Source organism: Melospiza georgiana, chromosome 9, assembly GCF_028018845.1.
Source record: "Melospiza georgiana isolate bMelGeo1 chromosome 9, bMelGeo1.pri, whole genome shotgun sequence".
Taxonomy (NCBI): domain Eukaryota; kingdom Metazoa; phylum Chordata; class Aves; order Passeriformes; family Passerellidae; genus Melospiza; species Melospiza georgiana.
This window is the reverse complement of record NC_080438.1, coordinates 11,091,432-11,107,002: the sequence shown is the minus strand read 5'-3', so window position 1 is coordinate 11,107,002 and position 15,571 is coordinate 11,091,432. Positions and strand designations below refer to the sequence as shown.

General features: G+C 36.3%; 2 protein-coding genes across 3 annotated transcripts in view; one reads left to right on the top strand and one right to left on the bottom strand.

Moving 5' to 3' along the window:
• The window catches only part of STXBP3 (syntaxin binding protein 3), a 22,058-nt gene extending 18,168 nt beyond the window's left edge, over positions 1 to 3,890 (top strand). For both annotated transcript variants that reach the window (XM_058030522.1, XM_058030523.1), the window contains 2 exons: positions 616 to 764; positions 2,746 to 3,890. In XM_058030522.1, coding sequence (XP_057886505.1) covers positions 616 to 764; positions 2,746 to 2,837 — 241 coding nt within the window. In that variant the 3' untranslated portion in view covers positions 2,838 to 3,890. The remainder of the gene's footprint in view (positions 1 to 615; positions 765 to 2,745) is intronic.
• On the bottom strand, positions 3,638 to 15,571 carry AKNAD1 (AKNA domain containing 1). Its single transcript, XM_058030514.1, has 13 exons — positions 14,483 to 15,571; positions 13,315 to 13,444; positions 13,061 to 13,212; positions 12,895 to 12,954; positions 12,306 to 12,439; positions 11,839 to 11,965; positions 11,008 to 11,171; positions 9,621 to 9,706; positions 8,266 to 8,388; positions 8,068 to 8,178; positions 7,163 to 7,244; positions 6,193 to 6,340; positions 3,638 to 5,565 (listed from the first exon to the last, which is right to left on the bottom strand). The coding sequence occupies exons 1-13, from the start codon at positions 15,569 to 15,571 to the stop codon at positions 5,446 to 5,448; spliced, it is 2,526 nt and encodes an 841-aa protein (XP_057886497.1). The 3' UTR covers positions 3,638 to 5,445.

The following is a 15,571-nucleotide window of genomic DNA, read 5'->3' as shown; positions in this document are numbered from 1 at the left end:
TATTCCTGGATATGCACTAGGATGATCAGTGCCAGGGATCAGAGCAAGTCCCTGCACACTGGAACTGGATCTCTGTCTTACAGGCTGGTGAAATGTAGGAATCTTGAAGGCACTCTAGCAGGGAAATCAGGACTGCAGATGACTTAACTTGTGTATTAGATTCTAAGCACTTCAGGCTGCTTTTGTTTTTCCTAGGTATCTGAATCTGATTTGATAACAGACAAAAGTTTTCTTTAGAGATTCTGTTTGTGTTCAGAGGTAGGAAAACCTACTACTCCAGATTTTTCAAATGAACCTCTCATGAAAAATGCCACTGGAATTGGGAGCATGCAGTTAAGCTGCTTGGCAGGAGTTCTTGGCATGTTAGCTGTGTGTAAAACAAGGTTTTTGTTTTGTATTAATTTTCCCCCAGTGATACCTAAACAGTTAGAGTAATGTGATAATTTACAAAATTTAATAAAAGCAACGTATCAATTTATCTAAATACTTTTGCTGAAATTATAATCAAGCCCTGAACTGCATGACAAAAATTGCTACTGCTTGTTGACTGTGTAATTTTAGCCAAAAATGAGTTAGGCAAGCTGTGTAAGTGTATTGCCATGAACTGCCTTGCAGCGCCCGCCAGAAGCCCCGCGCGAGTCAGAGGGAGGAGCGCAGGAGCAGCGCCAGGCTGATCGTGTTTGTCATTGGCGGCGTCACCTACTCGGAGACGCGCTGCGCATACCAGGTGTCCGAGGCCTACACGTCCTGTGAGGTTGTCATTGGTGAGTTTGCCATGGGAAAGGGTGGGGTGTGGTGTACTCCATGTGGCTCTGGAAAATATCAGAATCACTTTGCTTAGATCTCCTCTCTTGGTTCACCACACTAATACCATAGCCAGTGTATTTCTTAACTTGCAGAGATCCTTTTAAGTGCATAGTTTTATCTTAAGTGATTGATGTTTGGAGGGATTTTTTTGCCACAAGACATTAAGGACAAAACAGTTATGGCCTGCAGAAGAATTATGTCAGAGACATGTCAGTGTATAGCCTACAGCATTTCATGAGACCTCTATTTTGCATTACGGTTTCCTCACAAACTTTTGCATCTGCCTGTGCTTTACCTTCAGTGGCACTTGCTACTCTAATCACTTTTGGAGGTAGGAAAGCTGACAGACTAGTGCAAAATTGCTCACTTTGGAAGGAAGATGAGTATTAAAAAAGCCCAACAATCCTAATCAACATTCTCAAAAACTAAACAAATAAACCCCAAACCCCTTTTTCAGTGTAGTTCAGTTGACTTTGCAATATTTTCTAGTTTCTTTTGTGGGTACTTGGAAGCTTTGCATAAACCACACCATGATTAACCGCTTGAGTCCTGAAAACTCCCCTGCTTAAGATTTGGCAATTGGCAGCTGGTGTAGTAATCTCTCAGCATTTTGGAGGTAGTAAATGCTTGTTCCATCAGCTGCTGTGCTTCAAATGAATTTTAAATAGCATTACAGGAAATAATTAGGTGCTAAAACTTGTACATATATATAATATATAGGAACAGAGCTCCTAGATACAGAATCTTATCACAGACCTGTGTCCATCTGCAGGGCTGGCTGATGGCTGGGTGCAGGGTCATCTAAAGCATTCTAAATTACTTGAGAGGTCAACATCTGGCATTTAGTCTTGAGATTCCAATTGAATCTGTTTACCATCTACCATACTTTTAAATAAATACTCTTCCATAAGACAATGCCAACCTTGATTCTGAAATCTAGAGTCTGTTACCTCAAAATATTCAGGGGTATTGTACGTGTGTTTGTGTGTGGTTGGTTTTGTTTTATTTATTATTTGCTGGTTTCCCTGGTGGTGGTTGAGGTAGGTTTAGTGCTGGTTCTAGTTCTGAGTAGTAATGGAAGGACCAGGACAACAGGAATGTAGTTTAACCAGATTATTTCCTCATCTGAAACTTGTTTACAATACCGTGTTTAGAGTAGGTGACTCTTTACTGGGGTATCTGGCACTCACCACAGCACCATCTTCCCTTTTGTTTAGAGATTATTCTTGTGGTTTTGTTTGTAATCCTGATTTCTGAGGGAAGGTGATAGTTGCCAAATTTCCATATGGATTACTGAAAAATTAACATTTGTCTGTGTTCCTGATTCAGAACTCCAGGAATATTAGCCCGTTCACAGTGACACTACTTGTTGCCTTCAGAACTGCAGGGTGACTCTTTGTGCCAGAAGTTATAATCACTCTCTGAGAATAAGAGAGGAAGTTGTGCATTGAAGAATAATAAGGATTTTCTTTGCTGCTCAACACTTGAATTTTGTTTTTCCAAGGAAATGTTAGTTAAAGCCAATTTTCTCCAACTGGTATTTCTGTGGAACACTACTGTTTGTGATAATCTTGAATCCAGATACTTTACTGATTCTAGGGCAATGCCTCTCATTAACTCACCCTTTCACAGAAAGTCAGGTTTCTTGCAGGCTGGGACAAGTGCCCAGGTTCAGTCCTGTCTTTCAAACAGAGCAGAGCAGGACCTGAAACTTGAGTTCAAAGTATGAATCCTGATCTGGATGTCTGAGTGTGGGAAGAGGGGCCTTGCCCACATAATGGTGACACTTACATGATGATGCTTTCCATGAAAACACTTTGAAGTGTTGCACTTGTCAGTTTTCCAGGTGCAGTACAAAACACTGGCATATAACTGGTGGTTTAAAGAGGGAAAGTCAGAATTTGACTGATACAGTTCATACTTATGTTCTTTTGTCAGGTTCTACTCATATTTTGACACCTAGAAAACTACTAGAGGATGTGAAGAGCCTTAGTAAACCCAAGGATATGGTCTGGATGAAGGATGAATAGATATGGTGATGTTTGTGATGCATTAAAAACACAAACAGTATGTACATATTCTAATGGAACTGACTTTTCCAAATACTGCACTTCAATACTACATGTTTCCTAATGGAGGTCATATTATAATTTAAATTTGCTGCTTTTGGGGGAGTAGAAGGCAGAGAGATGAGAAGATAAACACGTGTGTTTCCTAGGTTCTGTTTAGTATTACACTGCAATTACTTTTTCACAAGGGCATGTTTGTTCCTAACTAATTATGCTAAAAAAGTATTGTAATTATATATAAACTGGAATTGTCTTTGAGAACTGTGAAAACCTTCTATAATGGCATTTATTTCTAAAGATGACTGAATTAAAAAGGGCCTAGGCTCTTGGGTAGGGACTTCAAGAGAAAAGTTGTAAATACGGGTTTATGGTAAAAATGTTTAATACAAGTTCAGTGTCATAAAGTGTAATGTTTTCTGTAAAAATAACTTGCTGAAAATTCTTTAAATATGTATAATTGTGAAAAATCTAAAGGCTTTTTAGATGGTGCTGGGTAAGGTAGATTGTTAATCACAGAATTATTGAGCAGTTCCAATCACAGTAAACAACTTTGGAGAAATGCTGTCAACTGTGCACTGAAGTACACTTTATATTTAAGTATATACAGAAATTATTACTGAAGCTTTTTTAAAATTTAGTTTCTTAGCAAATTCCTTATGATTGTCTACATAGTCTCTCTGTTTCAGAAGTTGAATTGCCTGTGATACAGAAATTCCAAAATGAAGCATGTCTCTGAGGAAGTGGAGGCATGGGGAAAGGACAGGACAAAAAGGGAAGCAGCTCAGTCTTTCAAAGGGTTTGGTAACTTGAAAAAGAAAAGCACAAAGCACACAAAACCTGATGCACTCAAAAGAACTGACTTTTTTTAAATGGTGTTATTACATATTAAGAAAGATATACTTAAATTTGCATTGAAGAGAATAAAAAAAATCAAATTGTAAGAATTCTGTAATACTGGTAATGTTTAGATTTCTATTTAAAAATTACTTAATTAAAATTACTGAACTTTTAATGGGATGTTGTATTTATGTGCCTTGAAATGTTAGATTGTTGTATGTAGAATCCAAGAGAAATGTTATAATGAAAAATAATAGATTGCTTGTGTCCTTATATTTACCTTTTCCCAATAATGAGTATTATTTTTTTGTGATTTTGAGTTTTTGCCCTTTATTTTTGCTCTCAGGTTAACCAATACTTTAAGAGAACATATTTGTTAGATGAGTTCATTCAGAGTTAATTAAAAGGAGGAAAAAGGTCAAGTTCTCAGAGAGGAATGAAAGGGGAGGACATGACATAATGATTCTAAAATGTTGCAGGACATGGGATGTGATGAGAATAAGTGTCTGTAGATTTCAAATTTGGAATTGAATCTACATTGTATCTTTTTTCAATAGAACTAGAGAAGCAACACTTTTAAATCAACTGGTTCATCAAATGGAATGGGGACATTCCAAGTACTAAACTAAAAGCAAAACCAGGGACAATAAGGAGAGGCAAATGAAGTTCTAAGGATATATAGTAAGGCTAAGGAGGAAAAGAAGCCCTGAAAAAAGCCAATGACTCAGGCTATGAGTAAGTGGCACATGGCAGTGAGTTTAGCAATCTCTGCTTGTATGAACAGAGTCTGGGTTATTTCTGTGTCTTCCACTGATGAAATTGCTCAGGTTTGCCTGAGAATGGCTGTCCTTTTTAAGGAATGTACTGGCATTTCTAACTTGGTTTTCATCAGTCCTTATGTCCTTTGGCTTCAGTGAGTAGCAGCCCTGATAAACAAGGCTGTTAGCTGCTTGCCTTTAATCACTGCAGTTAAATGGATGTTAGAAGGAAAATAATAGATGACTTTTCTTGCCTCACTGAATTTCTACAGTATTTTAAAATTTTCCAACCTACTTAGCATCAGCTAAAATGTGAAAGCCAGATATATCTGACAAATTAAGGACATCAAATCGAAGGAACCAATTTAATTGTTACAAAATACATAAACAACAAACAGTGTAATTCAGTCATTGCAACATACAAGGATGTTTCTTAAAAACAAACAACTCTCAATATAGGGCACTCGAAAACTAAAGTAATTCCAAATGTTGACTGTGACTTGCTATGTTAACATGTTTGCTTCTAGATGTCTCAGGTACAGAGGCTGTTTTCTCTTGGTGTGATTAAGCAGCTGCAGTTGAAGTGTGAGAAGAAATGACATGTAATAATGACTGAGATTTATTCTCACATTTGGTACTGGGGAAAATCCAAGTCAGTTAATTTTGCTTCTTTAAGCCAATTTTTATGAAGCTGTCTTAAGTGAGTACTTACAGAAGGTATCTGTACACAATAATGGATTAGCCAGCCTAATAAAGACTTTCAGTAGAATTAATAATTTGTTTTACAGTTGTAAGACTGAGTGTAAATGTGGAATACCTTTGTGCTCTGGTTTGGTTTAGTACCAATAGGTACAGAACAGCTAACTAAGTTATCTAGCTGACTTTTTCATGTTTGTGTTCATCATTTGATTTTTGCAGAGATACTAACACTTCAGTCTGAACCAGCAGAACAATATTGCATTTGAACTAGATAATTAAAACTGTTTTCTCTTAACTTTAGCTAGATCTTCTGAAACTGCTTGTACCATCCGCTCTGTAGCTTCCTTTAAACTGTTTGCTGTCTCTATGGCATGATCCAGAGTAGAACTTAAAACCTGTTGGAAATAATAAAATGTGGCCTTGTTAATAGTGAAGGCAAATGCATTCCAGGGTACTGGAAAAAGATCATGTTTAAGGTTTTGTCCATGATTTTCACTCTGAATGCATGTTGAGAAGTAAAAATTGTCACATGATAGACTAGGATTCTATCTAGGATTCAAGTTGGAAGTATCTGTTAATTGTTTCTCTTTGTGTATTCATTTGAACTGAGGGATATTTACACCTTTCTAACGTATCAGCTCCAGCGTGGTGAATGTTTTTGGCTTTCTGAGAAGGCTTTCTTGAGGTTTTGATAGTGGTTTGTCTAGCTAGGCTTTGTTTCAGTATATGAAACACAATTCTAGAGATGAGATCCAGTGCTATTTTTTTGTCTATTTCACTTTTTATACAGGGACTGAGTTGCACAACAAACATGTATGTATCTATATGAAGAAATATAGTAACATATAAGCCAAAATGCTTGGGGTTTGAACTCCCTCTTGTCTTACCCTCAAATGCACTACACATGCCTAGACTGTAGGAATCAGCTTGCTAAGAATGGGATGTTCTACAGTGCCATGAGGTATGGAGGTAATCCTTTCAAGAAAGATGTGTGGCTTTTAATTTTCACTCAAAAGTCTTACATTTGAATAGGAATCACTGGCATTTCTGTCTCTGATGTTGATTGCAGATTTTCTTTGGGCAGATTTCTTACTGGGTGTGTATTGCTGTGGAAGGATAATTTTATCATATGTGCTTGAGCAGCAGGTTTTGGCAGCCACAAAGGATTTCCTAAAGATAAGATTATAAATAAAATACCATTTAAGTAAGAAAAAGAACTTCTAAACTATGAATCACATACATACACCTTGACAGCACTGGGTTGCAAGTTAATTTTACGGTAAGTAGAATTTTCCATGCCACTGTAAAGCACAGTCCATCATTATTTGTATTCTATCTGCATTGCAATAAAACAAAAAATGTTCTAGGATGCAGAGTAAGAAAAAGTTTCTCATCATAGAAGCACTCTGCTGCTGCTGTAACTTTCTCTCACAGTGTTCTCTGCCAGTGTGCAGCTCTCAATTACAGCTGCTGAACTTCCAGGCAATTCCTGCTAATGAGTAAGGCTGTCAAAATATTGTGACAGAACTTGTTTGCATTTCAGTCTAGTCTGTGCTACTGTTAGGAATCCAGCTTGTTTCTGTCTCATGGTGTAATTTAATATTAAGAACAATTAAAAGTAGGATTATTACTTATAGAGCAATAGTTGGTAGCAAACAGAGCTGCATCCTAATAATGCAGGCCTGCTTTTGAATCTTTGAATGGGAGAACATCCTCTTAAAGTGAATTCTTTTTTCATTATTAAATGTGTCAGCTAAGGAAGTTACATTTTTACTCTTCATTACATTAGGAGTGAAGAACTAATCTAAGAATTGTTTACACATGTTCTTCAAGCAAATATTTTAATTTCATTAAGGAGTGAAATTCTAATATACAACATGTACTGCAAAAGATAAAATATTATTCCTGCTTATGATACCTGGTGTTTTTTCCATGCTGAGTCTTCAACAATGGGGTTTTCTACTGTACTACATAGTTATTACTACAGCTTACCTTTCATGAAGTCTGGTTACAACTTCATCTGGCTGACTGGGTTTTTGAGCCTTTTGAGTGGAGATTCTCTTCTGTGAATAAGCTGGAGTTGAGGCCGTGTTTAAAACAAAAAAAAAGGTAATTTTCTGTGTACTTTAACTTTTTTTTTCTCTTTAGCATAAATTAAAGACCAAGTAACTATCACTGCTGAATAAAACTTGAATATGTTTCAAGTTTTTTGTAAATGAGGACAGATTACCTTTTTGTGTTTGCTCTTGAATTTAGTTGGCAAATGGAATGCAGATTTATATTCAATTTTATGCAGTGAAAGACTGCAGTGGGGAAGTGTAGAATCATCAGTGTCATAATCCTAATAATGAATACTACTTTGATTGTAGTATCACAGGCTTCCTAGAGACAAATAGTTAATTTATGCTTTCTTCTTGATGAAATTTTATATTTTTCTTTAAGCAATTTTTTCTTATGCTAGAGACAGTCTAAGTGACTTGAAAAGGTTTATGTTCAGATGATTTATTTTCTTTAAATTAGTCTCCCCTTGACTTTGCTGCATGTCACACAATGTGAGGATAGAGCTGGAATGTTCTTTAGTACTTGTTTATACTACGTTAGGTAATGGCTGGCACTATAAAATTTGGCACAGTAATGCCTAATTTTCATATCCTTTCATATGGCTCTGCAAAATGAGATATTCCTGTCATAAATGAAAGATGAAAGGGCTTCCACTCATAAAGAACCAGGGAAAGTTCAATCTGTTGTGCATGGAGATTAAGCTTGACCAGGTGTGTAAAAGTTGGATTTACAGTGCTAATGAGTGCTTATACTAAATTAAATGTGGCCTGGTGTGTGGTGTGGCTTTCTGCCCCTAAAAAGCTAGCCTGTGTTTGTTAATTACCCATCACACTTACAGGATGAACCAGAGCTCCTTCTTCTACACAGGGTACAAGACTGAACAGACTCTTTATAATTCCTGAGTTTTACTTGATCTCTGCTTCCCCTGAGGCATCTGCATCTAAGTCCTGGAAACCAAGGGATGAGTGGTTTAGAAAAATAAAACTACAAGCAGTGTTTCCTTGTAGATGTTCATACTTTTGCAATCACTGTACCTTGTTTCTCTCCACATAATCTCACATTTAATGATTTGTAACTTAGAGTGTCACAGTTGCCAAGGTCCTTGCTTTGTGAATCATTATAAGAATCACAGGCTGAGAAGTCTTCTGAATCACTGCCTAAAATTCAAAAAATAAGTTAAAAGGGTCTGAAATATGAGAAGCTTTGGCTAATGTACTCAGGTAATTATTTGGCTTTCAGCATTGTAATTTCAGAGCCTTTTGCTGCCATTAATACTACTGCAATTTGAGGAAGTACTTTTCACCCCCAGGAGAGTGAGGATTGAGTTAAAGATTAGGTTTCAGCCCTGTCTGCAAGCTTTGATTGTAATTTTCTGGTGGTGCTTATTTTCAGACCAAGAATTGTTAGCTTTTTTTCTTTAATGATATTCTCCATGTCCTTGTCCACAGTGTTATGGGAACAGTGCAGCATAATAGGAATGGGATGAGAATTTGAGCAGCTCTAGTATGGCACTGCTTTAACTATTGCACCAACCAGTACAAACAATAATCCCAGGATGCTATGTTAATTTAAGAGGATATCACAAAAAGGTCAAGGAGGACTGATAGACAAAAGGTAAGAAAACTTGGATATTCAGACTTAAAACTGAATGTAGGACAGCTCATGCTGTTCTGCTTTAGATGCTAGTCACTAAAAGCTTCAGAATATTCTGCAGTGGAAAGGTCAAATTGTTTTTAAGCAGAAAAATGAAGCTGACTCCAAAAACTGAAAGTGGAAGTACTGATATGAAGTGTCTCAGTTGTCAAGCTTGGAATCATCTTCTAGAACACTAAATAAATGCAGATCAGAAGAAAAAGCAAAATCAAAGCATTGTGTGCACGTCACTATCATGCTCTTGAAAGTATGAGCAGTGGCAATATTTGGAAACTTATCTAGGAAGCTGAATTAGATTTATAGAGTAATTCAGGTTGGGAAGGACTTCTGGAGGTCATCTGATTTTCTCCCCTATCAAAGCAGGCCCAACTTAAAGGAAGTTGCTTAGAACCCTGTCCAGTTGAGTTCTAAATGTCTCTGAGAGTGGATATGCCACAGCCTCCCTAGAGCAAACTGCTTCAATGCTGGAGCAAGTTAAAAATCTTTCATTCATATCTAACTGAAAATTGCACTGCAATGTGTCTGTTGCCTCTTGGTCTATCACTGAGAATTCCACAGTGAATTTGACGTGGTGTTCTTTTCAGTTTCCTTTTTATTCTCAGTGTTTTGTGCTCTGCTAAGCAGTAACATCTGTTAAAACCACAATTTTCATGTTAAGACATAAAAGGAATGTATTCCCAGGACTCTCTAGCAGGTTTAAGCGTGGTTCCCACCTTTATATGCTCTCATGACTTACTCAGGTTGGTATCTGATAAATCAGTTGGTTTTCTCTGCATGAAGAGTGGAGATGTCCCAGTTTTTTCTTCCTGGATATTTGTATTTCTTTGAGCATGAAAACAGAATATTTTTATTGTATATTAATATTTCTATGATGAGACTTACAAACATCTCTAATACATCATAATAATGATTCATTTCTTAACTAAGAATAAATCATATTTATTCACAGAAATAACTTTACTTGTATCAGTTATCTGAAAAGGTGGTAAGCAGAAGTTTAATTATTAAACTAGTTGAAAAATAATTAACCCTTTAGTTAAAGGACACATTCTGACAAAAGCACCCTGACTTCCCACAAGTGTTGAAAATGCTTAAAAGTAGAGATCTTGATAATTCTGCATTGGAATAATAAAGTAGTATCAAATCTTGGCTACATCCATCTGTTACCACTGGTAGTGTTTTGATACAACATACATTAAATATGATTTGGTATCTTAGTAACTTTGAACTGTTATTAAGGCTTTAATTTAATGCCTTTAGATAATTAGAGGAATATATGAGATGCACCCTCTGAAAGAAAAAGAACAAGGTTCCTCATTTGAGTTACCTGATGTGTATTTTTAACTTAGGGTGTATTGGATCACCAAGTTTATTTGGAATATTTTCTGCCTGTTCATGAACATAATGATCAGAAGATTGAACTAATAGTCTTTCAATGACAGAGGAAAAAGTGGAAGCTAGGTGAGTTTTACTAGAGAACTATTAACACCTACCCTACAAAATAATCTGACAGAATTAGGTTAATATGACTGTGCTCTGTGCTGCATTTTTTCCCAAAAGCTCTGCTTCTCTACTGGAACTTACTTCAGTTCTCTTTTTTAACCTTAGATTGGTTAAGGGGGGACCACTTCTTTTATTTTTCTAATCTCATTGAGGTGTTTAACACCTATCAAATGCTTCCCAGGAGGGTGGAGATGGTATTTAGAGTTTTCACAAGGTTTTGATTGTTAATTTTGTAAGCATCTGCATCCCTCCCTTTTCTTGTTTAATTAAAAATACCACACAAATATTGGCAAGTTATCTTTTACTGGCACTGTACTCTGACTAGTTATTCACATCCTGAATTTGTGTGGCTGTCATGAATTTTATACAGATGATTTAACTCCTAGGTGCAAGTGATGGTGGTGTTTTGGCTTCAGGAAATACTTGCAGACTGAGAAAGGTAGGAAGACCAGGGTAGGAGGAATTCTTGGATATGCAGTTATAGAATTCTGCAGATTTTTTATTCTGGAAATATTCATGTTGCTTTTCAGATTTCAGTCATCCTAATTTTCTTATTCAGCAATTAATCTTATGTATGTTTTTATTAATATTTCAATGGCTGTTTCCAAGTTTTCACTTACATGTGCAGACAAAGATTGCACTTTTTGCCTTCTAAAGAAAGTTGATTTGCTGGTGGGATTACATCAGTTGTCTGACTTCTTTCTCCCTCATGCTTCTTGTGAAAAGATGGAGTTTCAGTACCTCTTGTTTGTGGGAGATCAGCGGTGCTTGGAACTGTGAGGCTCTGTACAAAGTAACAAAGCACAGACACAGGAGTACATGGGCCTTGCATTGCAAGGAATGACTCCTACAAAACAGCATCTGCTCAGGCTCTCTTATCATTTTTCTCTGAAGCTCAAGTTACCTAAAACATTGGTTATGGAAGGATTTGTTGAGATTTACCTATAGATTTATAGAAGACAGTAAGATTTTTTTTTTGGTGGGGAGGGAGTGTGTATGTGTATTTAGGATCTGGGAGAAAATATTACCATTCTTAGGAGTAAACTCAATTTTCTGTAGTACAATACTGTTTGGTCTTTTAGTAATTCTGCAGCTTAAGATCATGGACAAAGTAATTTTTCCTCCCACAAAATGATAGTGATTAATTCCCCAAACAGCTTTGCAGAAGTTAAATTAGCTACTCATATTTTCTTACAGAGAAATAAATGCTTTTGAAACTGGAACTAAGGACATTCAGTATAGTTTTGTTTTTATACTTAGGTTTCTGTTACAGTTAATTACATATTATGAAGTTAGTATTTAATTAAAAATATTTTCTTTTGAAGTAACGTGCTAGCTAAAAGCATCATGCTCTTACTAGAGGAGAACATACAATCACACAACTGCACTTAGGTTCTCAAGACTTGCATCAATAAAACAGAATCGTTGTAGTGTTTAATAAACTCAGTTACCTCACAGAAAGACTGGGCAGATTCATAGGAAGTCAGTAACGATGACAGGCTGCCTTTGCTGCCTTCCATTTGTTCCTGAATGTCTTCAAGCAGCATGCCAAGTCTGAATATTCCTCCTTCCACCCTTCTAAATCCAATCACAACTCACAGTTACTTAAAACTCTCTAAAGTGATCTTTTATTTCTTACCATGATAACCTTAGTGGACATCACAGTACATTTCCCATTAAAAAAAAAAAAATGTATGGAGTTGTCAGAGTACCTTTTAAGTATTTGAATTAATCAAATAGATATCCAGTTACAAGTAGGACATAGAAAGCCCAAGGTGAATTTTGGCCAAACAACTTACAGCTTACCACATTAAGATAACATTTTCACTTCAGGAAAACTAATGGATAAATGAAGCAAAAATCTGTAAGACAGTCAAAGAAAACAGACTGATGTACTACTTAGCACTTCTCTTCTAACCTCTCAGGATCAAACTCTCCAAGGTTGATAGGCTTGTCCTTGTAGTTCTGCAGGTGTAAGTTGTGGTGCTCTTCTCTAGCTTTTAAATAATTTCTTTCCAAGGCATCAAGGTATCTTTTCAGTTGATTTAATGCCTTCATCAATAAGAAATATTTCAATACAAAATGTCATGATAACTTAGCATAAGTAGCTATCACTGTCTTGCTATGTAAGCCAGATGTTATTTGCAGTGCTGTTGGTAAGAATTTTGGTAGTTCTCTGAATTGAAACAGGACTGCATATTTTATATTCACCTAATACTCTGTGCTGCTCTATTATGTCCAAGTAAAATAATAAAAATTATTTCTGAACTGATGCCCCACATGTCAAATTCCTAACTTATATGGCATCTTTAGGCCTTTTATTAATAGTTTAAAGTCAGAATCCTTAAAAGATTAAAGAATTGAACACCATTTTTCCTTCCTAATCTCATACCTTCAGTCTGAATTGAGAAGAGTACATATCCATTTCAGGTAAACATCAAGAAATTATAATTCTACAGCCATTTCAAGTGTATTTCAGATAGCTCAAAATACGTAAATTAATTTACCAGATATTTGTCTTGTAAAAAGAGTGTTTCCTGGATCATATGTTTAGAGAAGTCTTCCACCTTCAAGACAAAATATTAGACCTAATTATTATGTTTAAACCAATTTGCCAAGAGAGTATGGAATTTGAGCATCAGTGCAAAGTGGATATTGAAAGAGAGCTCTTACTTTCTTAGTCAGTTGCTCTGTCTGATCCTTCAGTATTTGAGACATCTTTTCTCCTAGTGTTAGTTCTGGCAGTGAATCAGAAGGATTCAGACACTGTGCTTTTACTGTCCCAGCTGCTGGTAGTGCTGATGCTGCTGTTCCAGGCTGCAGTCCTATGGAATATGAGGGAAGATTGGTCAATTGCAATTTTGGCCCAAAAATGTAATCAAATTACATTAAATAGTCATTTGCATAGCTACTGTAATTTTATTTACTTGCTTTAAGCAAACCATGTGTAGGTTGTACAGGGACAGGAGCACGTAATGTGATGACATCAGGTGGTGTCCCAGTGTGTCCTGAGGAAATGGCAATGTTGGCATTTGCAAAGTCTGACTGAGGAAGTATCTGTTAAAATGAGAACCTTCATTATAGATACAATGTATAGAACACTTATGGAGCTGGACAAAAAACTTCAACTCAAAATACAAAATATTAATGAAATATATAATATATATATTTTCTGAGTTGACAGATGTGTAAAGTGTCTCATTGTATAAATACTTAAAAAACTTCTCTGTGTTGTGAAAATACAGAGGATTTGTATAAATGGGAAATACAATATGAAGGTGGTGAAATAGTTTTAGGGGGATAGTCATACTGCTAGAGGTAAAGAAGAATGACTTAAAAAAAGTATTTTGAGAGATTTACCTTAGCATTAAATCTCAGATGGTCAATATGATTCTGGATGTCAGCATGCTGCGTCAGCATCTCATTTGCAGCCAGGAAATAATAGGGAAAACTATTAAAACTTGTATCTCAAGCAATTTACTAAGATGTAAATCTAGGAACAGAATTAAGAACCTGTAAAGCTCAGTGAGTGAGCTCCATGTCAGGGCATGAAATTGAGCAGCAGTTATCTAATTACTAACAAGCTTTAAAATAAACTCACAACAGTAAGAGAAATACTGCAGAAAAAATCCTTTGTCAATAAATACCAGTCTCAGTAGCTGAAGTGTGTTAGATGTGAAAAAAGGCAAAGATGTCTTAATGTGGGTACAGTAAAAAATAAAATGCTGTTCTTAAAAATGTATTTGAAGTATTTTTGTGAATTTAAATATTTAAATATAACACTAGAAATAACACTTTATAGTGGATTTCCTAATGATTTGATAGGATGCTTTATCATCCCAAACAATGCTCCAGTGTTAAATACTGGTGTATTAAATAATACTCAGCCTTTAAATAATGGTGATGACAGTTCTGTATAAAGTCAGTCCCACAGAACTTTATTTGTGAAAGTAGTTTTTGAGTCAGATGATGTACTCATTGATACCTACAGAGTGCCTATATAGCTAGTCATGTTAGATTTTATGGGATAAGAATATCTCCTTACAATAAACCACTCTTACCAGTATGGAGAATTTCTTCAAGCATCCTAATTACCTGTAGCTGTTGCAGCAGTTCTGAAATACTCCTTTCTTCTTGGTTCTCTACTTCAGCAGAATTGAAGTGATTCTTATTTTCCAAAATGTTGTTCACAGGTACTGATTTACTTTGCAAAATAGGAAAGGGTTTTTCTCTTGCAGTTGAGGGAACTGAGGTAATATTGTCAGGTTTTTTTGGTACTTGAACTTCTGAAGCAGCGTCAGAGAAGTCAGGAAGGCAATAGTGAGCTTGCCCTTGGCCATATTTGAGCTCACAAGGTGAAACTGTTCTCTTAAACAGGGCTCTCTCATCTTTCATGTTTTGAAAGGTGTGTGTATCTCCAGCCTCATTAACCACTTGTGAAAATTCTTGTCTGCACCCACATTGTCCAGAAGAAAAAATAGATTTCTTTGAAACAGATCTATTCCCATTTAATGAGTTTCCATTTTTGTCATGAGCCTGTACTTCTTTGTGCTTTTCTAAGGGATACTCCTCAGAGCTGGCTGCCCATTGTTCATACACTAAAGAGCCTCTGCTGTGCTCTGAAGGCTCAGGTTTGCTCCCGGTGTCATCGATACTTTCAGTAAAGGACACCTCTGGTATTGTCTCACATTCAATTAAGGGGCATGTGCTTAGTAATTCTCCCCTAGAAAAATGACGCAGGAGGACCGTGGACATCTTGGAGGTAGTTCCATGTTCTCTGCTGCCTGCTTTACTGGCACTGCCAACAGGTAATTCCTGCTGAAAGGAAGCTTCGCTTCCAGGGATTTCAATTGGAACTGCAGTTGTTCCTCTGGTGCCTCTGTGATGACTGGAGAATTCTTCAGGCTGTAGAGGAGTTTCATAATTGGCTGCTGCTTTTATGTTTTTGTTATCTTCAGAACAGGCTAGGTTTAAAATACCAGAAATATCTCTTGTACAACTACAGGCATTCAAATTCTCTGAGTTATTGTTGTATTTACAGCCTATTCCTACATCTCCATCATAAACTAAGTAATCTTCTTCCTCTTCAGTTGCATCTGTGCTACAGCCTAATGCATCTGCAAATGAATTATTCATTTGGGCTTTCATCCAGTCTGGCAGTTTGCACTTTTTTGTAGTCTCCAT